The sequence below is a fragment of the Lissotriton helveticus genome, chromosome 3_1, assembly GCF_964261635.1.
Source record: "Lissotriton helveticus chromosome 3_1, aLisHel1.1, whole genome shotgun sequence".
Lineage (NCBI taxonomy): Eukaryota > Metazoa > Chordata > Amphibia > Caudata > Salamandridae > Lissotriton > Lissotriton helveticus.
The window spans coordinates 1,052,506,662-1,052,533,357 of NC_136061.1; the positions used below are offsets into that span (position 1 = coordinate 1,052,506,662).

The 26,696-nt window shown below is 43.6% G+C and overlaps 1 protein-coding gene across 1 annotated transcript in view; it reads left to right on the forward strand.

Annotated features, from left to right (window-relative positions):
* The window catches only part of ABCB11 (ATP binding cassette subfamily B member 11), a 574,638-nt gene that overhangs the window by 368,861 nt on the left and 179,081 nt on the right, over positions 1 to 26,696 (forward strand). The window contains exons 9-10 of the mRNA XM_078681619.1: positions 4,969 to 5,140; positions 21,076 to 21,200. Of these exons, the coding sequence (XP_078537745.1) occupies positions 4,969 to 5,140; positions 21,076 to 21,200 (297 nt within the window). The remainder of the gene's footprint in view (positions 1 to 4,968; positions 5,141 to 21,075; positions 21,201 to 26,696) is intronic.

The following is a 26,696-nucleotide window of genomic DNA, read 5'->3' on the forward strand; positions in this document are numbered from 1 at the left end:
TGACCACGCATTTTTTTTCACAACTGCAATCGTTACTCATCATGCTGGCCTGGGCTGGTCAGAAGGCACGGGTGAGATGGGATGTTCTAACTAAGCCGTACGTACTTGGGGGATTTGCAGTGCCGGATATGAAGCTGTACTATCTCTGTGCGCAGGCCCACTTTGCTTCTTATTGGATGTCGGCACCATATACCCCCCATGTGGCGCTTGAAGCTGGAGCAGTCACTCCACGCCCATTGAAAGCCATGATAGTGAATCGGCACTCTGTGTTTGAGAGGGGAGAAGTAGACACGGTGCGTAGCACACACTGTGCCTGGCACGAATTGGGCAGAAGATCGGACAGGTTGCCATTGTACGCTCCGGATATGCCGCTACTATATCACGATGAAATTTCGATCTCTGGCGAAGTTGGAGCACTCCAGCTTTTTCATGGTGCCGGCATACATAACATTGGGCAGGTGTTTCATAACGCCAAATTCTTTCCGTTACAGAATCTTTTGGACAAAACCAATAATCCCACTATGGCCACGTTCCTATATGTCAGACTACGCGCTGCGCTGCAAGACTTGTATTCCTCCTTCCCGGATGAATCCCAAGTGCTGGGAGCATTACAATTGCTATATACCTCTACGAATCGAGTGAAACTGATGTCGCGCTTGTATAGGACCTCACAGGAAGACGAGGGCGGGGGAGGAACTTTGGCGAAAGCAAGATGGGACGCGTGTTTGCTAGACCCGCTGACGGATGAGGAATGGACTGAATGTTGCTCTGGGACGGGTGGATTTGCCGCCAATGGGAATTTTCGTCTCATTCATTATAAATATTTACAGCAATGGTACTACACACCAGCGCAACTGTTACGATATGGGCTGCGGGACAACTCTAGATGTGTGCGATGTGGTGCAGATAATGCTGATTTTTTACACTTGGCGTGGAGCTGTGCTAAGGTGTGCGAGTTCTGGATTGCAGTGACGAAAGCACTGACTGAGATGACTTCCGTGGAAGTGACTGCGGAACCGCGGTTGTGCTTGTTGGGTATTGCTTCTGGAGTACCTGTTGGAGCCAGGCGGCTGATAGTGTTGGCTTTGCAAGTAGCCAAACGCAGAGTGGCTGTGACATGGGGCGGGAGGCGGGCGCCTACTATTCAACTGTGGTTGCGAGACATGGCATATTGTCGTGATCAATTAACCTGCTACTATGAGGAATTGCCAGAGGCCTCACGGCCTAGGGATGTGTGGGGTCCGTACACAATGTACATGTTATCCAGGACGGTGACAGAGGAGGCCGGGACCGGTGGAGAGGTGGGCATCGAATGATGGAGAGCGATAGGAGACTGATTTACCCTCGCAGGGACTGCAAGTGGTGTGACGCAGACAGTTCATTGCTATTGCATATTATGGTGGAGTATTGCGATGACCCCTTTGATTTGCGCTCAGAACCTCACTGGCAACACACTTCAATACGGTATGTGATGTAGATCGATCTGAAACCTGGGATGTTAGTTGGGGGGGCTGTTCTATGGTTGAGAATTGTTGGGTTGCTTAAAACCAAGACTGCTGGATAATTGAATTTTAATCCTTACAAGACCTACCTTCTGTATTGTCACCTATTGTCATTCGCATATGTACTGTATACGGGAAAGATATACCCGATAGGTGTTGGAAGACAGATGATATTAGCGGCCGGCCCACGGTTGGGTTGTAGGACTATGGCTGTGTTCTTGTACTTTCACAAATAAAAGCCTTTACTCAAAAAAAAACAAAAAAAAAACAAGTATTGCATCAGGGAAGCAAGGGCTGAATTTAGGAAAATTACAAAAGAAGCCAAAATGGCTTGGGAAGCAGATAGATAGCAAGCTATCAAGATTGCGCTAGAAACCAAGGACAGTAGATCCTTCTGGAACTTGGTGCATTCGGGGAACTCGGAGGGTAGGACTACAATTGCCCCCAACATTGATGAAGAATCTTGGCATCTATATTTTAAAGAATTATATTCTAGCACGAGTGATGATATGGCACCTCAAAATAATTTTAACCTGGGTTTCTTAGATGAAATTCCAGAATGCACATTGGGTGAAGTAGAAGCAGCTTTAGCAAAGCTCCAATTGAACAAGGCACCTGGATTGGATAGGATTCCAGGTGACCTGTTCAAAAACGAGCCGACCATATGGGTACCATATTTAGCACTACTTTTTAATGGAATTCTCCACGACCTACCAATTCCACCAACCTGGACAGGCGTGGAGATTGTCCTGATTTTTAAAAAAGGTTCCCCTATCGACCCTGCGAATTATAGGACAATTAGTCTCATAGATGTCATGCAGAAAATCTATGGAAGAATATTATGAGAAGTACTAACACCACTACAAGCGGGTTTTAGATCAAAAATTTCAACAATAGACCAATTATTCAGGCTCCAGTTAATTTACTGGAAGCATGTGCTTCTTGAAGGGGGGAGCTTTTATCTTACATTTGTCGACTTAACGTCGACATTCAATACGGTGGACCGTGACCAGGTATGGAGCATTTTGCTGGACATGGGAGTTCCGCCCTATCTCTGCCATCATCTTAAACGCCTCCATCAGGATACACACGGTAGAGTAAGATACGGCAAGAACGGCCAACTAACAGTGCCCTTCTCTGCGGGAAAGGGAGTTAGACAAGGCTGTGTACTAGCCCCGACCCTCTTCTCTTTATTTTTAAATGGTCTTATTGGTGATCTCCTTGCCGCAAAGGACTTGGATTCTCCGAAAATAGCGACATTTAAGTTTCCCGCTTTAATGTTCGCAGACGACACCCTCCTCTTCTCAAAGTCATCGATGGGTATGCAAAGGGTGTTGAAGGAGTTTGACCAGTTCTAAAAACAAAGGAATTTGATAATTAACATCAATAAAACGAAATATATGGTCTTCAATACCAACCCCACTAACTGCCCCCATCCATTGATGGATGATAGACCATTAGAGAGAGTTAACATCTTTGATTATCTGGGTCTATCTCTATCGGACAAGATGAGCTGGGGCCCTCAAATCGAGAAAGCCAATTTAAAATTAACCCAGGCGATTGGGGGACTAATGAAAGTGCATAAGACTTGTGTGCTGAGAACTATAAGCCCGCCCCTTGAGATTTACAAAGTACAGGCTAGGTCCGCTGCTCTTTACGGGGCCAAGTTGTGGGGACATTGCTCTCCCAATGCCCTATCACTCACTGAAAATAAGCTTATTAGAAACATTTTGACCTTGCCAGTGAGTACACCTCTAGTCCCGTTACGGATGGATCTGGATATTCTCCCTATAGCAGATCTACTCTCGACACAACCGCTCCTATACTGGCGGCGGTTGTGGAGTACACCCGAGTTGAGACACTATAGGGAGGAACTGAAAGCGGTACTGTCATTACTGGGGGCTATTGGCAATATACCTTGGCTGTCGTTCGTTAGGGATTGTTTTCGGGCCATGGGGCGGGAGGACCTATGGACTAGCCCTGAGGTTGCTTGTGTAGCTACTTCCAAAAAGCAATTATCTAAAGCTGTAAAAGATTTTAAACTGACTAACCTAATCCAGGCAGTAAAAACTACTAGCCTAACGTAAGCTTTTCTTGATTTTAAGTCGTCATACCAATTTGAACAGGTACTGGATTCAATTCAGCCACCTCTAGCACGAAAATTGTATCTGCAATTCAGATATGGCACACTCCCGCTTTATGCAGTAACTAATAAGTGGGTGTGGGCCTCCAAGTCTTTCTGCCCAGGATGTAGGGTTGAGGAAGAAACTGTGACTCATATAATCCTGTTCTGTCCTGCATATAACCTGTCAAGGACAAAATGGATTATACAACTGCGCAGAAATCTTGGTATTAAGAAACTACAGAGTCTTCCTTAGGATCCTACAATCTGATACTGCACCGGAATATGTGGTGGGGTTTGCAAAATGTCTTCTCGCCATGTGGCTTAAAAGAACTTATCTGCTAAAGAATGCAACTTAGCTACTGGTGGCTGTTTTTTTGATTAAATTCGAATGCCTTACTGAAAATGGGTGCTTGTTCTATGCTGTTTTTAAGGAAGTTCTTAAATTGTTTTAACCTTAAATTATATTTTTAAACACCAGATTTTAACCCGCTAAAGTGCTTTCCATCTTGAAATTCTCTGATGCTTGTGTAATCTGTACATGTCAACTGGTTGTACTTCTGAGTGCCGTAATTGATTATATTTTAAGTGAACTGTAAAAAACTTTTTTTTTTGTGCTTTTATGGCTGAAATAGCCGCAATAAAGATGATGATGATGATTAAGCTGGAACTACCTGCACCATTACAATTGTTTTTGAATAGGACTGCTCCAGACTTATTTTAACATCCACTTCCTGTGTACTACACTATCCTTGCCCTCTTACCCGGACGCACCCCACTGTCACTTTACTAACGCTGATGCGTCAAAACCCTGCGCCTGCTTGAAGCAGGCGTAAGGCTTGACGCACCACGTTAACAGATAGGGCAAGTTGGAAAAGTGCTGGAGTTGCGTGCAGCATGCAACACAACTTCAGCACTGCGCCAACTTCACTCCCTAGATGCGACACGCATCTGTTTATTCCTGCGCCATGGTGCACCGCATTGTAAATGCGGCGCATCATGGGTGGCGCAAGGATAAACTTGCCTGCCGTATCTTTCCCGGCGCATCTCTGCTGATTTGCAGAGATGCGTCAGGCAACGTAAATCTGCCCCCAGATCTCCAAGCCAAATAAAAATATGAGGGGGGAACAATGCAAAAATATAGATTTAAATACAAATGTGTTTCCCGTTCTTTTACTGGAATTGCACCCCTGTTTATAAGTATTAATCGTATAAATCTTACTAGTTTAAAAAGTAAAGTGATCTTTGACCAGTGCGATAGAGCGTGTTCATTCCGCTATGCAGGAAATGGAAAATCAATGTGTTCATGCAATTAAAATGTAAACGTTTCCACTTCCTTTGCAGTGACATTAACAAAATTAACGATGCAATCGCGGATCAAGTGGGGATCTTTGTCCAGCGCTTCACCACCTTCATTGCTGGCTTCCTCTTGGGGTTTGTCAATGGCTGGAAGCTCACCCTGGTGATCATTGCAGTCAGCCCTCTCATCGGGGTTGGAGCTGCACTTATGGCCCTTGTAAGTATTTGTTTGCAATGCGTGTGGCTGGTGTGTATCACTCAATACATAATATACGGCTCCCTTAGGAAGGGAGTTGTGAGACTGTTGTTTTCTTAAATTCCAGGTTATGACGTTACACAAATGTTTGTGTTCAAAATCCTTAACAGTGAAGTGAAAAAGAATGTTTTGACACCAGAGATGTTAATACTGCAGCATGTTTGAGGCCTATCATTGACGTCCGAAAAATTCTAAAATCTAACTATTTCCCTCATAGCCCTTCAAGCAACTGCAACTGTCATGTGATGTTAGGTTATGTTTTATCATCTTATACTATGCTATGTTTTGCAATTTAATGTTATGATATGATATGCTATATAATGTTATGTTATGTTGTGCAGATTTGTAGAGCGCACTGTCACCTGGGAAGTTATCCTGGAGCTGAGCAGGTGTGAGTCTACTCAAACATATGTCTAATGTGATTACTAAAAAAGCCAGACCTTCAGTGTCTTGTGCAATTAAAGTAGCCCGGAAGGAGGCCCTTACGTGTAGCGCTGGTCGTTCTTTAGGAGCAATGTAGGAGAATGCATGACCATCGGATCTGGTTTTCTGTATCGGTGGGATGTGTGCAACTAGGAGTCCAGATGAGCGGAAGTGTTTAGGAGGGTTGTGAAATCAGATGCTATTGTTGAGGTATGGTGAATCAGGGTTCTGTAGTGCCTTGAAAGTGTGGTTGAGGAGTTTCAATTGTGCTCATTTGTATATGGGGAGCCAGAATATGTCACCACAAGCTGCATTAGAAAATACACACTTTCCAATCGTCTTGAAAGCGGTCTCATCATAATCATGAGAGCAGGACCACCGACTCCTTGTTGGGCGGTCCCTTTCCGCTACAGTGTAGGTCGGACACTTGCCCGACCGACATCGTAATCAGGCCCATAGTTATTGACTAAAAACACTAAACAACACAAATCACATAATACAGTAATTGAGCCTCACACCTTCAGTATAAAAACCCTACAAAAGTAGAAAGCAGGAAATGTCATACTTGCATTTTTTGTTGATCTGCTGCTTCATAGTCTAATGTACGAGTACACGGGTGTTTCTGCACAGTGGTTGCAATTGCGAGTTGAGTATAATTTATTGTGTCTGAAAATTACTAGGTGCATCACTTAGGATCCCTTTTATTAAAATTGGTCACATACTTTGTATGTTAACAAACAATAAATTGTTTTCAAAAGTATTGTGGAACAGAATATCATCAAAGAAGATCATTATATTGAAATATACGTATACATGGTATTATCTGTAATTTATTTAAAATAATAAACTACAAAATAATGTGAAATAGTTGAAAATATTTATGTAAATTAACATACACATATATATATATAGAAATGAAAGTGTCAGAAATGTAGCTTTTTTGCACTTGAATTAGAGCACTGTCACTTTAATTGTATCACAAAAAAAGAAAAAAAGTGAGAATTGTTGGCATATATGGAGTCAGGTGACAACCTTCCGTGTCATGTGATCAAGGTACTTCAGGTACCGAAACGCGTAATGGCCGACAGAAAGTAACAGCAGAATAAACAAGAACTCTTGGCACTAACCTGGGTCTGTGCTCCACGTTTTGTTCTGGAAAGAGAATCGCAAGCTGTCAGCTCGTGGGAGTGGAGTGGTGAAGATATTGTTTATCGGTGAGCTTCCTTTCCCGATAGTACACGGACCCCTCGTCTGCAGCAGAGGGCTGAACTCGCAGCAAAAGGAAGCAGTCTGGCAACGGACAAAAACCAACAGGTTATCCTGGAGGATTGTAAAGTGCGAGCAGCCCCCCAACGGTGTTAAAGGTGCAGAAGTTCCTGCGGAGTAGGCTGAACAACGGTGTCGGGTGTCGGAGGACGCGGGACAAGCCGTCGTGAAGCTGATGGTAGGACCAAGTGTACCGCATTAATAAAGTTGGGTGACGAGTGTGCAACAGCGGTATCACGCGACCGGCACTGTAAAGATAATTGAAAAAACAGCCGGGTCTCGGTAGTGAAGAACCGCAAAAATAATTAATTCTAAAAATAGTAGCTGGTTACGATGTCGGCAGACGCGCTAAGGAATCGGGAGGCAAAAGCGGCGGAAATGTTTGATGACACAGCAACACCACCGATAAACAACAGATCCCAGAATGCATCTGGATCATCTGGAGCAAATTGTGAGACCATAAAAGATAAATTTCGGACACTAGAAAAATTATGCAAACAGGAACAAAGCAAATGGTGGGAGGGAAGGTCACTTCAACGTTATATTGATGTGAATCGTGTACCAAGAGGATTACGAAGTCTCCTAGCACCGAGCTACGAGACACCCGACCCCAACATGCTTAAAGAATGGGCGGAAACAAACATGGAATACTCACGCAAGTTGATGATAATTTTAGTAAAATACGCGGAAATAGACCGCGAAAAACTACCACAAAAAATAGATGATTTAAATGAGGAAATAAAAACGATGGGACAAAATGATGAGGAAATCAAATTAAGAAAAGAGATGATAAGTCGTCTTGAAAAGGAGGAAGAAAGAATCAGAGAACGAAAGACATACAAATATCACCGGGACAGAATTGATTATGAATGTGGTAGAATATTCACCTTCGCTAAAAAATATGAAAGCATGAAAATTTCAAAATTCAGTGGTTTAAGCAAAAGTACAAACCTAGGCAATTGACACTATAAGCAAGGGGAGTCATCGACATCAAGTCTCAGCTCAGCAATAGAAAGTGAGTCAGAGGATACAAGAGCGGGAAGAGTACCAACTACCATATCGTTGGTCGAGGAGCTTGATTTTTTGGTGGAGGAACAAAAACAAACCCTCAGGCCAAAACGACAAATGACAAAAGCCCCTGCAAAATTAAAAACCGCACCCACAAACGCAGAGAAAGGAGACGGGCAAGGAAAAGGAGAAACAACCAGGCGGTACCAAACACGCAGATGGAACTGCAAATAATTGGAGAAAATGAAACCAGGGATAAGAGGTCCAAAAACATAACTGTAACTAACCTATCTGATGTAACATTGAACACAGCGGAGCTACAGCTACTATCCCTGGGTCTTTCCTTTGCACCAGAAAGTACTTTTGACTACGCATCCACACGAATGGATGTGTACAAAGGAATTAGAAAGCTAAAACTAAAAAAATATCATCTACTCAAAGGAGAAACTGAGCGAAATACCCTGTAGGAATCATTATTAGACAATGAGCAACAAATAGAACCAATGTTTAATACCCAGGAAAGAATCCTAATTGAAGATCTAGCAAATATGGCATCCACTCAATCACAAAATAATATAACACAAGGTGAAAGTGATGTAACAACAGAATCACAATACATCGAAACATGCACTACCAAATTCAAACCCCGCTCAAAATTTGTTCCCAATATGCCAAGAGATGGAATAGAAATTTACCACGAACAAATTACAAAGGAACTCAAAGAGTTAAATGTTGCCACAAATAAAAACAAAAATAGAAAGAAAAGAAAATTGGAAAAGAGTTACCACCAACTGATGAGCAAGTTATCCAAAAATAGACAGATTGTAATAAGAAATGCAGACAAAGGGGGCAATCTGGTAATTTGGTAAAAGACAGATTATTTACTAGAAGCCCAAAATCAATTGACGGACAAAGACTGTTACTGCAGATGTGATCAGAGCGCATTGAAAACTACATATGAAAAACTATATATGAAATTGATAGCCTGGAAGAGCTTGGGTCTTATAAACAAAGAGGAGTTTTTATTTTTGAAAAACGATAGACCAACACCACCGGTACTATATTTCATACCAAAACTCCATAAAAATCCCCAAAAACCACCAGGGCGTCCGATCATATCAGCGATAAACAGCCTAACAGGACATATGTCCCAATATATCGATCACTTTTTACAAGACTTTGTCCAGAGTTTACCCTCATACCTAAGAGACACAGGAGACTTTTTGGCAAAAATCAGTAATCTACAATGGCAATCTGATTATTTACTGATTACAATGGACATTACCTCGTTATATACGAGCATAAGCCATAAAGACGGTATGAGAGCAATAGAACATTATCTGAGACAACGACAAGAGATCCACAAACATCATAGTAAAATGATTCTTGATATGATAGACTTTTGTCTGCATAATAACATTTTCCTTTTCCAGCATGTTCTCTATCAACAGATACGCGGCGAAGCTATGGGGGCCAGTTTTTACCCAAGCTACGCCTGTCTCCACATGGGATGGTGGGAAGAACTGGTCCTCCATCAGGAAATTTGGAGACACATTGAAGGAACATGTAAAGTGTTGGTGGCGATATATTGACGATTTGTTTTTTGTTTGGAGGGGCGCAAAAAGCGAGGCTGAAAAGTTTATCCATGATTTAAATCAAAATGACATCAACTTGCATTTTACATCAAAAATAAGTACTACGAGCGTCACATTTTTGGATGTGGAGGTATATGTAGAGGGTGGAAAAATCGAGACCAGACTACACAGCAAACTCACAGCGGTAAATTCCATCTTGCATGCAAAGAGTCACCACCCCAGACACCTAATACAGAGCATTCCCTACGGGGAAATGCTCAGGCTGAAGCGCATATGTAGTACAACTCTAGAACTAAACAGAGCCCAAGAAATAAGTAAAACAAGGTTCCTTGAACAAGGATACTCGACAACATGTATTGACACCGCCATAAGAAAAAGCAATGAAGTGGAGAGAACATCACTCCTACAACCAGTCCTTGCTAAAAAGACAATAACAACAAATGTACCAGACACATCCTTACTACTAGGAAAAGAATTTAGGATGATTGTAGGGTACAATAAGTACCACAAAGAAATCAGACGCATAATACAAAAGAACTGGCCCCTGGTGAAAAACGATCCAATATTGGGACCTCATCTTGCCAAAAAACCCACCGTTACAAATAGGAGAGCCCCAAATATGAGAGACCGTCTGGTGGTCAACAACCCAATAGAAATCCCGAAAAAGAATTGGTTTAATCAGAGACAGGGTTTCTATAAATGTCAAACCTGCAAGGCATGCATTAATGGCGTGAACACGAAGAGTTTTGCATTGGCATTTGGCAAAGGCGAGCATCATATAAAACAACTGCTAACTTGCAAAACAGAGTATGTGATCTATGTTCCGGAATGCCCCTGCAAGTTGAAATATGTGGGAAGTACGAAGCTGCAGGGGCATAAGAGAATATTACAACACATAGTGCAATCAAAAATCGAGATCCAACATATCCTGTTGCCCGACATTTTAATGAGAAACACCAAGGGGACGTTAGACTTTTAAAGCATTTCCTGATAGACACTATACCCCAAAGCAAAAGAGGAGGGGATAGGGATGAAAAACTCAGGAAACTGGAAGCCAGGTACATCTTGGAGTTAGACTCTAAACATCCATATGGCCTGAATATAACGGAAGACCTATATACCTGTATATAAAAATTAACAACTCACAGATATATGAAGAGAAAATATATAAGCCAATCCCTATATAAGAAATATTTAAGATTGGCTGGTCGACCATACAAAGAACTAGCGTCCCCCCATAAAAAGTCCACAAATCGAAATGCCTCACGAAATAGAAGAACAGTAATTTCACCTAAAAATATTATAAAGAATAGAAACGAAAATTGATGTAATCAATGTTTTAGTTTTTCATTTTCACTAAGTAGACTCTAGCACAAATTTTCACGTAACTTCACTTTTGTAACAGTTCACGATCACGATTATACTCTCACCAGAGGCTTCTGAGTGTAGAGACATAAAAAGCTACATTGACAGGGAATTCTATACGTTTTAACCCCAGACACTCTTTTATGCTAACAAAAGATAATCACTATATCTAAAACCAAACCTATACAAATATAAACACTATCATTGGAAAATCAATCAATCAATCAATCATAACACTTGTATAGCGCGCTACTCACCCGGGGGGGTCTCAAGGCGCTTGGGGGAAGGGGTCCGCTACTGTTCGAACAGCCAGGTCTTGAGTTGTCTTCTGAAGGCGAGATGGTCCTGGGTCAGTCAAAGGTGGATGGGGAGGGAGTTCCATGTTTTTGCCGCCAGGTAGGAGAAGGATCTTCCTCTGGCGGTGGCTCTTCAGATGCGTGGAACGGCGGCGAGGGCGTGGCTGGTCGATCGTAGCTGGCGGGTGGGTGTGTAGAAGGTCAGGCGGTCGTTGAGGTACTTGGGGCCCAGGTCGTGGAGAGACTTGTGTGCGTGAGTGAGGAGCCTGAACGTGATCCTCTTGTTGACGGGGAGCCAGTGCAGGTCCCTCAGGTGGCCGGAGATGTGGCAGCGTCGGGGGATGTCCAGGATGAGTCGGGCGGAGGCGTTCTGGATGCGTTGGAGTCTTCTCTGTAGCTTGGCTGTGGTTCCGGCGTAGAGGGTGTTTCCGTAGTCCAGTCGGCTGGTGACGAGTGCCTGGGTGACCGTCTTCCTGGTTTCGGTCGGGATCCATCGGAAGATCTTGCGGAGCATGCGTAGGGTATGGAAGCAAGATGATGAGACGGCGTTGACTTGTCTGGTCATCGAGAGGGAGGAGTCCAGGATGAAGCCCAGGTTGCGTGCGTGGTCTTTTGGTTTGGGAGCGGTGCCCAGGGTGGGGGGCCACCAGGAGTCGTCCCAGGCGGAGGGTGATGGTCCCAGGATGAGGACTTCCGTCTTGTCTGAGTTCAGTTTCAGGCGGCTGGTCTTCATCCATTCGGCGACGTCTTTCATCCCTTCGTGTAGGCTGGTTCTGGCGGTGTCGGGGTCCCTGGTGAGGGAGAGGATCAGCTGGGTGTCATCGGCGTAGGAGATGATGTTGAGGTTGTGTTGGCGTGCAATGGCTGCAAGAGGTCTCATGTAGACGTTGAAGAGGGTGGGGCTGAGTGATGATCCTTGTGGTACGCCGCAGATGACTTCAGTGGCCTCGGATCGAAACAGGGGGAGGCGAACTTTCTGTGTTCTTCCGGCGAGGAATGAGACGATCCACTCCAGTGCCTTCTCCTGAATGCCGATGTTGCTGAGGCGTTGAACCAGGGTGCGGTGGCAGACAGTGTCGAACGCTGCAGAGAGGTCCAGGAGGATGAGTGCCGCTGTTTCCCCGTTGTCGAGCAGGGCTCGGATGTCGTCAGTGGCTGCGATGAGGGCGGTTTCGGTGCTGTGGTTGGCTCTGAAACCGGACTGCGAGGGATCTGTTCGTCTCGAGGAAGGAGGCCAGCTGTCTGTTGACGATCTTCTCGATGACTTTAGCAGGAAAAGGGAGGAGCGAGATGGGGCAGAAGTTCTTGAGGTCGGTGGGGTCCGCTGTTGGTTTCTTCAGTAGGGCGCTGAGCTCGGCATGCTTCCAGCTCTCCGGGAAGGTGGCGGTGTTGAGGGAGGAGTTAATGATGTTCCAGAGTTGGGGTGCGATGGTGGAGTCGGCCTTGTTGAAGACGTGGTGGGGGCACGGGTCGGTGGGTGATCCGGAGTGGATGGTGTTCATCGTGCGGGCTGTGTCTTCGGTGGTCACTGTGGTCCAGGCCCGGAGGGTGGTGGTGGGGGGCGTTGGTTTGACGGTTGGGTGCGTGGGTGGAGCGCCGAAACTGTTGTGAATGTTGGTGATATTGCGGTGGAAGAACGAGGCGAGGGAGTCGCAGAGATCTTGTGAAGGAGTGATGTCGTTGTTGCCAGTGCTGGGGTTGGAGAACTCCTTGACGATGCTGAAGAGTTCCTTGCTGTCGTGGGCATTGTTGTCCAGTCCATCCTTTAGTGATTTCTTCTTGGTGGTGCGGATGAGCTGGTGGTGCTTTCGGGTGGCTTGTTTGAGGGCGGTCATGTTGTCTGTGGTCTGGTCGAGGAGCCAGGCTTTCTCGAGGGTGCGGCAGTTCTTCTTGGAGTCCTTGAGTTCGTCGGTGAACCAGGAGGCCTTCTTGCTTCTCGGTCTGCTGGGAGGGTTCTTCAGTGGTGCGAGGTCGTCGGCGCAGGCGGTCAGCCACTGTGTGAAGTTGCGGGCTGCTTCGTTGGGGTCCGTTGTGCTGGCGGGTGGGCTCTGGCTGAGGGAGGTGGTGAGCTGGTCGGCGGTGATCTTGCTCCAGCTCCTGTGAGGTACCTGTTGCGGGTGGTGGTGGGTCGTGGTTCTTTTGAAGCTGAAGTGGACGCAGCTGTAGTCGGTCCAGTGGAGTCCGGTGGCGTGGCTGAAGGTGATGTACTTGCTGGAAGAGAAGACAGGATCAAGCGTGTGGCCGGCGTAGTGGGTGGGGGTGTTCACCAGTTGCTTGAGTCCGAGGTTGGCGAGGTTTTCCAGCAGGGCGGCTGTGTTGCGGTCCTTGTTGTTCTCCAGGTGGAAGTTGAGGTCTCCTAGGAGGATGTAGTCGGCGGAGGGGAGGGCGTGCGGGCTGATGAAGTCGGCGATGTCTTCGCTGAATTGTGTGCGTGGTCCCGGGGGTCTGTAGATGAGGGTGCCTCTGAGGGTGGTCTTAGGGTCGGTGTGTATCTGGAAGTGGAGGTGTTCCGCGGTGGCGAAGGTGTCGTCGGAGTCGGTCGTGATGCGGATGGTGTTCTTGTGGACGATGGCGATGCCTCCTCCGGTCTGGTTGATGCGGTCCCTCCTGATGATCTTGTACCCGTCCGGGATGGCGATTGCGGTGTCGGGGGCTGAGGAGACGTTCATCCAGGTTTCCGTGAGGAAGGCGATGTCGGGTGATGTTGCGTCGAGGAGGTCCCTGAGTTCCACGGCGTGTCTGTGGACGGAGCGGGTGTTGAGCAGGATGCACTTCAGGTGGCTGCTGCTGGTGTTTGGCTTGGCGGGCGCGGTGCAGGTTCGGAGGCAGGTGAACTTGCAGCTTTTGCAGGTGAAGGGTCCGTGGGTGCGTTTCGGGGTGGCTCGGTAGCAGGCGGGGTTCCGTCCGGCGTTGAGTGCGTTGAGGCTGGCGGCATCGTAGGTCCGTCGGGTCGTCTTGCATCGGCGGGGGCCAGGGGTCCTGGCGCTGGGCGCGGTCCAGGCGCGGACGGGCGCAGACGGCGCACAATCGGCGCGCCCGCTGCGCGTCAACGCTTCACGTTCGTGGGAGCGACATAAGAAGGAGCCGGGAGGGAGGAGCAGCTGGGTGGCGGGAGCGGGGCGGCGAATGGGCAGGAGGGGGGCGGGGCCGCAGGGGGGGCAGCGGCGGGAAAGGAGGGCAGAGGGCGGCTCAGCGGCGGCTGGGTCGCCCTGTGGGACAAATGCAAGTGAAAAACGAGTAAAAAACAAAACTAAGGCAGCAGAATGAAGGCAGCAGAGGGCACCAAGGGCACCAGATGGCAGATGACAAGAGAAGAGAAGAAGGAGGAGGCAAAATGTAGAGAGAAAAAAAACGAGAATAAAACGAGAAAAAACAAGTAAAATAATTAAGACTAAGGCAGCAAGGGCACCAGAGGGCTGATGGAGGCAGTAGCAGGGGTGTGTGGGGGCGACCTCGCCTGGTTACAGGCTCAGCGGTATTAAATAAAACAATGCTAAGTACATGTATATATGTGGTGCATGATGTAATATTTTATATGTACAGATGGCAATGATGATCTTAATAGAGGCTTTTACTGATATATAAAGGTTTGAGTTTGTAGTATAACTATGTCAAATTGCCCATTTTGCACATAAAAGCGAGATTTGCACAAAAAGGTATTCAAACCGAGATAACAACTGCGACCTTTGCACGTATAAACAAAGTATTTTGCACAAAAATGAAGTACTGTATTGCATAATTTGCACAGAATGTATTATTGCACAATTTGAATAGGTTAAATTATGTGTTTAAAATTGTAAAAAAGATTAATTACAATTAGGTATTATACCGATATAGAAATGAAAGTGTCAGAAATGTAGCTTTTTTGCACTTGAATTAGAGCACTGTCACTTTAATTGTATCACAAAAAGAGAAAAAAGTGAGAATTGTTGGCATATATGGAGTCAGGTGACAACCTTCCGTGTCATGTGATCAAGGTACTTCAGGTACCGAAACGCGTAATGGCCGACAGAAAGTAACAGCAGAATAAACAAGAACTCTTGGCACTAACCTGGGTCTGTGCTCCACGTTTTTTTCTGGAAAGAGAATCGCAAGCTGTCAGCTCGTGGGAGTGGAGTGGTGAAGATATATATATATATATATATATATTTACAACTTAAAAAATATAAAACATATTTGAACAATTTAATAATATATGATATATATGAAGTAAAAAGTGACCAATACAAAATAAACAAACAAACATACAGCAAAAGAGAAATCAAACTTAAGTAAAACAATACATATTATACAAAACCAACAAAAATGAAATTCATGTCACTACTCTCACTCCATTCTAAGCAAAAATAGGGAAAGTGTAGGACTTTGGAGGGGTTAGATTTACTATTCCCATTGCAATCTAATCATCAGTAGGGAGTGTTTTTGACTTTGAAGGGGTATGATTTACAATTCCCACTCCATCATAAGCAAAAACAGGGAAAGTGTGGGTGTTTCAAGGGTTGAATTTTACAATTTCCACTGCAGTGTAGTTAAAAGCGGGGAAAGGGCCTTGAGGCCCATAGGAATGAATGTCAATTACCGAATCGGTAAATACCGATTCGGTAAAATTGGTCAAATAGTCAAGGGTGGCAGGGTGTCATTTTGACACCCTGCTGCCCCCCCTGATTAGTGCAGGTGTGCACATGTGGCATACATACATGCCCTAAGGGCATGTATGTCTGTCACATGGCACAGGTGTAAATGCACATTTATGCATTTACATAGGAATTCGTTGTTTACCACCAACTAATAGTTGGTGGTAAATAACGAATCCATAAAGCCCTGAAGCACTGTTTATAGTGCTTCCTACATATCATTTACCGATTCTGTAAATTCCGAATCGGTAAATGATGATTCGGTAATTACCGAATCGGTAAATGATGATTCGGTAATTACCGAATTGGTAAAATTCCTCCTACTTCTCAAAAGACTTTTACCGGTCGGTAACGGACGAATTCGGCCGTTACCAACCGGTAAAAGCCTACCTACATCTGGCACCTAGAGTGTTAGTGTTCTAGATTTTCATTAGAACCCTTTGGCAAAGCAACAGCAGAGCACCGAAGAATCAACTAAAAGACTGCTGCTGATGTGGGAACCAAATATTTTACACAGCAGATCACAGATTTATCTCTTGTGGATGAGAAAGAGGTTTGAGAGTTTATAGAAAATGATCACTCATTTTAGCGTCTGGGGCACGTTCCATAATGTGCTTAAAAAAATCATGAGAAGGACGTTCTTCTCTTAAACATGGACGTAAAATTCTAGCAGAGAATCAGTATTTTTCACAGGCTAAAATCACATTAGAAATCACCACAATTCCTTAAATGAGTATGATAACACCAACAAATCATCTATGTTGTAGCTAAAATCTTCTGTCACCCTTTTTATATGCTCCTTTCAGTGCCCTCAAATGTAGGCTTTCACTACAATGCATTTCAATGCGATCTACATGGTAAAGTTTTATCACCTAAGCAAATCCAACAGATGTGCTTTTGTAAACTTCCACTTAAAGAGGCACGCATCTTCTAAAAAATAATTTTGTGAAGTTCTCAACTAGTTTTAAGGGTGTTATGTACGACAGAAATATTATCCAAGTTGAGGGCGCTCCCAGATAATTATTGTTTAGGATGGAGTATCGGCCTTCGCTTCACCTCAGGCACTATGACTCCAACCGGACAATAACTACTTAGGTGTGCCCACCCCTGTGTATAATAATGCTTAACTATAATATATTAGGAGATAACTGTCTTAGTTACTTTATAGACCACATTATCATGTGAACTGAAAAACATCCAGTGCTTCTAACATTTAATTTTTTGGGACATGGTACAGGGATCCGGGTGTCTGTGAGCCCTCTAGGGTAATTTCCTTAGTCTGTCAGGGGTGTCTGTGTAGGTGTCCCAGTGAATTGTTCCTGGCCTTGTGCTTTGGTGGAGCTATTCAGGGCAACAAGTTATCACCAATAGCCCTGTGAGTATGGCATGGTTAGCTTATTCAGTCCTCATTTTGATTCTTTGCATTTTTAGTCTAGTAGATTTTTTTTAAATTGCAAAGAGTGAAAAACATGTTCCAGAAAGCAAATAACCATCAGCCAGGCCCACATATGCCAGTGGAACTGTACGCTTTCTCACCAGCATCAATCTATTGTTCATTGGGTGCAAGAGATATAACACTAGACAACTGAGATTAACAGGGCTGTATCTATGCCCAGGCACTGCAGGACACACCATGACGCCTGAACCAACAACCAAACAAGCTATATCTTAGGATAAGCTACAGACCCCCCACTCCCCATCTCAGTGCCTTGAGACCCTTGTGGGCGAGTAAGCAGGCTATATAAGAACCCTGATATATTGATTGATAAGCAGGTGTTTTTGTTACCCAATTTAAGTGTAGTCACTGTATTTGCCACAAAGGGTAAAAGGCTGAGTAGCTCATGCAGGGATTTGTACTTGTGAGTCAAAAATGAACTAGACTGGAGAGACAAATGAGACAACGTGTGGAGCAACAGATGCCAACAGGGGGATCTTATACAAACCAGACATCCATTTTAAAAGTGAAGTTGCATCACGACTGGCCCTGTTTCAATGAAACCGTAAAATCACTTGGAAGTGAGATATAGTGTGAATAACTTATTTAGCACTACAGTTTTACTTATTTATTGAAGCATTATAAAGAGCTAGATGCCTCTTTTGGTTACTTCAGAGTGCTTGACAAGCGGTCAAGTGATAACCATGTCTGATATTCTGCCACTGCTTTCATGTAAGTTCAGCTAAGTCTGCATAGTTTTATTTTCTTAAGTTTACTGAATTGCAAGCTGTTAGGTTCGGTCCTTCAGCAGTAGGACTCTATGTCCAGTGCTAAGGTTCCTGAGGATAGTTATTAATGTATTGACAGACCTCAGTATTTTGACTAGTTCTATATTATACAGTTTGTTTTTGGAGTGACAGGGCCTTGCTCTCACGTGAGTGGACACTCTCAAATGAAGCTCCTTACTCACTCTAGAATGTTGTTGTTAATCATTGAGCGCTGGAGGAATGAAAGACAACATTATACATCGTAACCTAGGGCCATGCATTGGAGTTACCGGGAGAGTGCCTAAGAGGGTCATGGAGGCCATTCAGCCTGCATTTCAAAGACTGCAGAATGCTGGAGGTGGGGAGGAAGCTGAGAAAGAACAGCATAAAACATACATACACCTGTTCTCCAAATGCAGTTCTCTGAATGGACTATTGATGTTATCGATTCCACACTAGTAAGCAAAGAGAGGGGAATATAGAAAGTGCTACCCAGGGAAATTAAATTAATTTGCTGTGCGTAGATAATCACAAAACTGCTGCTAGGAGGAAGGGGGTAAACATGTAGTCAGCAATGTAGATGGAGAGCTAGAAGTGTAGTGAAAAAGGATGATCAAAGAGACATAGAGGGCAACTACAGAGATAATCCTGGGCATAACGCTATAGGTTGCTGCAGGACAAAGATATGACAAGAACATAATCACATTGCTTGGAATTGAGACATTGATAGACACTTTAGTGTTTTAAATGGGTGAATAGCATTTACCTGATATAAGAAATCTTCAACCCCAGGCCTAAGTTGGTGAGACCCTAACGCAAAGAGACAATAGATTGAATGATTGGAGCCTCACCCTCATTCCATAGTTTTGAAGCTAGCAATAACGGAACCCTTTTGGCTCCTGATGAACTCTGTAGACCTGTGATGTAAGTGTTAGAGTGAAATGCACTGAAGGCTGATTTAGAATGTTGGATTCGCAGTTACACGCAGACAAATAAAGACATGTAACACTAAGTTCCGTATGTGGCTTAGTCATTGGCATGTACCCAGGCTGGGGAAGATGCTACCACTAGTGACAAGATAGGGTTTAAGTTACCTGAAGATCAACAGTACTCTCCCAGCAAGTTTGCTGTGGTCCAAGCAAACTGCTTATGCTTGCCACATGTGCCATCGTCGAAGTACAGAAGTACAGAATCAACACTTAATGCATGTAGAGTTAAAGCACAGCGCCTGCCGCTGTTAAGCAGTTGAAAATAACGAAAGCATTGCAGAGAATGTACACCTTATTGACCGAGAACTGGCAGTCAGGCTATACATAAAGGTACTAAGCTGCCACACAAGATATACGTTTTATGGAGTGTTAACACTGAAGGAGGTGACAATGAGGTTTTCGAAGAGCAGTCATTGATAATTGAAAATCACAAAATAATGCTGCAAACAGAAAGTGCAAATTGACTTTTGGAAAAGAAGAAATAATTGACTTCCGAACTTATTAACGAGAGTCATGGTATCGATGCACTCATTGAAGTGGCTAAAGGCGACATGCTCAATGTTGTGCTTACCGAGCCGTCCATACCCAAAGTGGGGCTCAGAACAACTTCACAGGTTTTTGAAGAATACAGAGCCGAAAGCGCTTCTCTCTGAATTTTGAAATTCTTCAGACGGCAAGGAAGAAAGTCACGTTTCCAGCTATCAATAAAGATGGTCCAGAGGCCAGCACGTCGCAAGGCCTCACAGATGAGTGAGGCCTCACTAGATTTCTGTATCATGATATTTTTGTAGAACAATATTCTTCTTCCCATGGTTCTTACTCACGATACTAAAAACTCGATATTTTGTCCAAATACCACTCAAGCTATAACTCCCTGACAAGGCCTAAGTAGCCTGAGATTGATTCTGTTGCTATTTAGAGGGAACCCGACCTCCTATTAGAGCAGAAGCTGATTTGAATATGGTTTATCTCTGCCTGAATTGGCATAATGAGTCAAAAACGAAAGTCTTGAACATGGCAGAGAAATGTTCATAGACCTTTCAATGCATTCCTTTGTGCATTCATGTCTCAATAAATGTTAACTATTTTATGATAGATAATTTATATTTCCCAATTATAAGCAACACTCCCTATAACTTAAGATGTCTTCAGAGTATCCATATGATTTAAGGAAAGCTATAGAAAGGGAGAAATGTGTTACACTATTCACTCAACATCTTCAGCTTTAAATTAGCAAGAGGGTCCTTTATGGCATCACTAATAAACTGAAAAAAGGGTGAAAATAGAATCAAATGGGGACTAAAACGGAGGTTAGAATTTAATAGAAGAATAAAGGTAGTTCTGAGAGAAGTCCCAAACTTCATGGTTGTAACTTATTTTAGTATGCAGCTCTTGATTATTGAGAATGAGAGCTTTGTATTGGCAGGAGATTGAGGTTAATGTCTGCCGAGTCTTTCATGAATTCTAAAATTCTACAAATTCTTTTTTTTTAACATATTGAGATTTGAAACTTAATTTTTTTATATCATATCTGTGTCCGATTAAGGTTTGATCCGCGTGAAAATCTGGTTAGAACTAAAGAAAATACCTTTCAGGACATTGAATATTATTATTTCATGTATATGCTTCTAACCACCAGAATGTAAATAAAATAAAGACTAAGCCTAGGATGAACCGTGACAATAAATAAGAAATATATACGTTTTAGATCATGGTTATTACAATTGCTTTTTAACCTGCAATGTGTTGAAAAGTGACGAACTGCGAAATATTTGAAATAAAAAAGTGATAGTTAATGAGGATGAAGAGCTTTATTTAAAGGGCTGAAAAGAGTTTTCCTGAACTCCATAATTACTAACTAGATCAATGTCTGTCTAATACATTCATGTTTTGATGATAAAGAGAAATAACGTATTGACTTGATTAGAATGCCTTGTGAACCATAATTACTAACTAGATCAATGTCTGTCTAATACATTCATGTTTTGATGATAAAGAGAAATAACGTATTGACTTGATTAGAATGCCTTGTGAACCATAATGGAATAAGTGCCAATATAATGCTGACTGAGTGATCAAAATGATAAGTAATTGTTTTGGGATTCTTGTTCTCCTTAGGCTGTTGCAAAGCTCACAGGTAAAGAATTAGAGGCATATGCAAAAGCTGGAGCTGTTGCTGATGAAGTTCTTTCAGCCATCAGAACCGTAGCTGCTTTTGGAGGGGAAAATAAGGAAGTTAAAAGGTATGCGATTGCAAAATAGCTTCTACATTATTATATGACAAGGGAAAGAATGTTGCACTTAACACAATAATGCAAATAATGAGTCTAGTGATATTAATTGATCACTGTTGATGACAACTTCCACCGTTGAGATGATTTTTCCTCGTTGTTTTTAGATGGGTTTGTGGGGGTTAGTTTAAATTATATTTATTGATTATTTTAGTTTGAGCAGGGGTAAGCAACCATTTGCAGAGACAGTCAACAACGGAGATTTTTACCATTTGCTGCACTTTATTTTGAAGATGTTGCTGATTTTCATTATGATTTTGGAAATAATCTGTTGAAGAACACCTATAAGAGATTACACTTTGCTGCTTTTGCAGAATCTACAAGAATCTGGTTCAGACTTGGATACGTTTTCCATATGGTGGCTTGAAATGAATTGTGTAATCTTTTAAATACATTATTAGTGTTTTCCTTCCCATCTAAGCTACTCTGGTTGAAGTTCCACCACATCATTGACAGTTTGGTGGATGCTTTTCCCTGACCTAGTGGCTTTATCTTCATAGGTATCCTCAAAATAATCTAGTAAGGGAGATAGACCTTCTTAAAGCTGATTATTGAAGCAGCATTGTCTCAGTTGTTCTTAGTGATCAAACACGGAGTTTGGGGTCAGTAAAGGAAGCTAGTTTTAAATCTCTTGTTGGACCTTGCTGTTGGTGACATAGTCTGGACGTTTTGCCACATGGCTTGCATAAAAATGAAAAGCAAAACACTGTGGCACAGTTTGTGAATTGTGTTTAACATAGGCAGTTCAAATTCGGTATAATTTTTGATTTGGCCGAATTTTGTGTTTTTTTGGTTGATGTCAAGATTTCATAATATGATGACATTAATTCATTGGATACAATGGTGTAGCTCAACATAGTATTGTTGTTTTGGTGCTTTCCTTCAGTTGACCGAAGAGCTATGTAAAAAGTGGAACAGCAATTCTTGAAGGTACTGCCTATTGCCATTATTGGGCAGTATATTTATGCTTGACTATTGTGCAAAAGTTAGAAATATTGTTTACATGATGTTTGTTATCTTCTATAATATTTGTTTATTAGATTTTATAAATATCGTCAGATAAAATCTACAATCCGAATAGAGATGTTTAGAGTAGCAATCATCGCCGCAAATAACAGAAAAGCGATACCAGAAGTACAATGACTAGTCCATAACGAATCACAGTATAACCTCCATAAAAAGAATCAACAAGGACAACAAGATATTATGAATAAACTAGTCAAATCATGCTTTTAGATGCAGCCAATTCTGCGGATAGCTGACTAGGAGAATCACAAGGAAAGAGAGAAGAAAGGGAAATAAGAGGCAGAAATTAAGGACATGGTATAGAGAAAAAAAATCAAAGAAGAAAATATCAAAAGGGGAGAGGAAGAGTGAGTGTACACCCTCGAGTGGAAGGGAGACCAAATGCTTTAAAACACACGGGTATGATCCAACAGGCGGTAAATAATCTGTTTGTGGGAGACAGCCGCTGCCATGTCTTGCATTCAGTCTGTGTAAGAAGGGTGTATTGCTTGTTTCCAGTGGCAAAGGAACATTGTAGCAAGTACTGCATCTATCCATTTCTTTGTGTGTTTGTCTAGGTCCCCCACTTTCAGCATATTGTGTAGGAAAATCAGTGCTGGGGAGAGTCACAGAGTGATGCCATTGCAGGTGTTCATTGTACCTAGAATCCACTGGCAGAATGTCTAAATGTCTGGAGAGAAGGGCATGAGTATATCAAATGGAGAATGGCACCCGTCTAATTATCACAAAGGCAATTTTCTTCTGTAGGAGCCAAATTGACCGCCTTGAGTCAATGTGGGGACAGGTGCCAAAATTGCAGCAGTTTGAAGAAACTAAGACTGGCTTCCCAGGGACTCTTGTAATGTGTTTCCAATGAGAATTATTTGCTCAGGCAAGATTGCCATTTCTTGCTTAACTATCCAGAGATAACTCGGGTGAAGGTGCTCAGGGTTGACAGGAAATCATGGATGACTGATTCAGATGAAGGGCCATTTAGGTGTATTTTGGCACTTTGTTGACAATGTTTAAGCTGTAGGTATTTCCAAAGTTGGTTCATAACCAAGCGGAAATCTGTCTGAAAGTCAGTAAAAAGTTTAAAGCCATCTGCATACCAGAGCTGAAATATGGTTTGAATACCTCTGTCACCCAAGACGTCCACCTTATTGATTGCCCATTAATGCGAACAGCTTTGTTGCCCCAGAGGGTTGCCTTCTCATGCAGATAGGTGTGAGTCTTGAGGAAACAGTACGGATCGATTCAGTCAGGACAGGATTCTCCTTCCCTGCACCTGCAGTTGGAATGGCATATGGGGCATCACAGATATTCGTCCCTTAGAGAAGTTGTTGTTCTATGCGCACCCTGTCAGGTCTTTGGAACAGAAATTGGCCAGTTGTGCCAAATAGTGCACCTTACAATAAAGAGACATGTCTGGGAGGCGGTAGCCTCCCACCTTTGTATCAACATATAGCTTACTGAGTTTGAGCCTTAGTTATCAGCTTCCCCACACTTAGGCCCTCATTGTGATGTTGGTGGGACTGCCACCGACAGGCAGTCGCTGGTGGTCCCACTGACTTCTAGGGGAGCAGTCTGATTACAATACCGGCAGTTGGAGCGCAGTGGGGGGGGGGAAGGCCGCCCCCTCTGGCAGGCTCAAGGAGCCCATCAGGGTGGCGGTAGGACACTAATCCCTACAATGGAGGTGGCACCACCATAGAGATTACGATGTCCCTTTTCAACTGCCTTTTCATGGCAGTCACAACACCATGAAAAGGCAGCTGGAAAGGAAATTTAGGGGCCCCAAGCAGGGCTGCCGTCCCTTGTGGGTCACTGCTAAGTGGCCAGGGGTGCACATGTTGTGTCCCTCAAAACATTCATGCACAGTGTGCCAGGGACATGGTGACTTCACATGGTGGGTGGATGTTTAAAAAGTGATTTTTTTCTACTGCTGCCCTTTTACAGACCGCAGAAGAAGCCATAGTAGAAAAAGGCATTTACGACCACATGGATGGAGGTTGTATAGTGATAGGGCAGATGGGACCGCTGTCTCTTTGTCGGACAGTCATCTGCCTGCAGCGATGGCAGCCGTATGCTCGTCCGACTGCCATCATAATGAGGCCCTTAGTTTTTGACGATTGTGCCAAGCTGGCAAAGTAGATGTACCAGGATAGTGGTAGGGGTCATCCCATAAAAAACTAAAAGGAAGAGCATTTACTGTCTTTACTGTTTGGATACGACCCCACATTGAGAGCTGCAAGGCTGACCACTCCTTGAAGCTGATCTCTGTTTTAGTCAACAGAGTCTTTGTGTTCTCCTGTGTTGCACTTGCAGGTCAACACCCATCAGAACACCTAAGTATTGATGACAGTGTAAGACCATTTGCACAGCAACCCAGTCAGTACTGTGTCGATGGTAATACAGTTGAGACTCACTTTTGTCCCAGTTAATTTTGCAACCTGAAATTGGCCAACAAATGTCACAATATTGAGCAAATGGGGTACAGGGGATTCTTGATCAGTAAGCAGAAGTAAAATGTCATTGCATACAAAAGAATCTTCAGTTCCCCAGAAACAGCAGTAGATGCTCGAAAGTTTGTTGCCAGTGGTTAAAACACCAACAAATAGAGGAGTGTGACAAAGGGTATCCCTCGAAATCCTGAATTCATGAGACTGGAATCCATTACAAGTAATAGTAGCAATTCGGGATATGTAGAGAAGGCTCACCATTTGAATAAAGTGCTCTCTGTAAGGTCTGAAATAGTTATGACCATTCGACTCCATCAAATGCTTTCTCGGTATCCAAAGGAAGTGCCACTTTCTTTTTATGGGCTTTGGGAGATTGCCATATGACGTAGGACAGGAGCCTCATTTGATTAGAAGAAGAGCTGTGTGGAACAAAAACTACTAGGGACCCGTGGATCATAGAAGGAACAAACTTCCTCAGGTGGATAGCTAGGATCTTTGTTAGTATTTTTAGGTCCATATAAAGAAGAGAAATGGGGAGGTAGCTGTTACAATGAAAAGGGTGCTTGTCTGGTTTAAAACGGGGAACAATATTGGCTCTATTAAATTCAATATTGGCTCTATTGAATTTAGTGTGCTTGTAATGTGAGTCACACAATGCTTTCTAGACCTTAGACAATAATGGGATTATAGTCTTGTCGTTCATTTCATAGAATTCAAGAGGTATTCAATCCTCCCCTTGTCTTTTACCAGGGGACATGTTTTTAATAGCCTCCCGGATCTCATCCTCAGAGACATCTCTATCCAAGTTGGTAGCCAACTTTTCTGTAAGGTGGGGAAGAGTCAGATGGTCAAAAAACTATTCCACAGCTGACAGTGTGGAGTCAACCTCTGAGGAATAATGCTCCCCATAAAAAGATGCACTTTCCCCAACAATCTGGACTGGGTCATTGAGTAGACCCTGAGGGGTACTGAGCACTGGACCGATTGGCAGCTTCCTGTTTGAGTTGTTGGGACAAGGAGATGGCCAGCTTTTCCTCCAAACTCATAATGCCTGTGTTTGACTGTCCCAGCACTTTTTCTGCCAGGGAAGTGAACATGCAATTCAAGTCCAGTTTAGCAAGTGGCAGGATATTGTATGGAAATTATTTATTACTGGGTGTTGTCGGTAGTGAGCAGACAGAGTAGTTAGTGCCTCTTTTCTGGGTTGCGGTGATGCTGAAGGGCAGACTCCCTCATAAGTTGACCATGCTAGCTGCCCAAACATTTCTATGTACGTTACCAAGCCCTCATTCCATGAAATATAGGTGTGAAAATGCTGTTGCAGTTTCCATTTGGCCTCTGGATCAGAGAATTAACTAGTTGGGAGTCAACACCTCCCCTTGGCTGCTTCAAAGTATCTGCATATCCAAGTTAATTAGACCAATGAATGATACGTACGCCCATTGCCAAAGATTTTGCAAGAGACAGGATTGTGGATAAGGGACTCTGCTACCAGAAAAAAATCAATCCTAGATTCTATGCAATGTGGTTAGGAATATATGGTGAAGTTGTGGTCCCTGGGGCAGAGGAGACACCATGGATCTGCCAGAACATGATCTGCCAGAAGGTCTAGGAGGGCCATCCTGCCCCTGTTCCATCCCGTCTCCAGGGGAGCTGCTCAGTCAAGGATGGGGTCCTGTGTTGAGTTCTAGTCCCCACCTAATACTAGGTGAGTGTGCCCGAAGCCCACCAGTAGTCTATGTAATGAGGCGAGGAAGGTTTTTTTTACGCCAGTGGGTACATGTATACTGTCTATCGTGAACTAGGAAGCTTGAATTTTAAGTTTTGTGTAAACATAGCCTTTATCTGTATCCCTCCAATTTTGACAGACATGGGCCATCACTCATTTGTAAATCAGATTAGCAGTGCCCCCTTTTTTAGGCAGAAGACTGAGTGCAAAAATCACTTTACCCACCCAGTCTCTTTGCAGTTTGGAGGATTG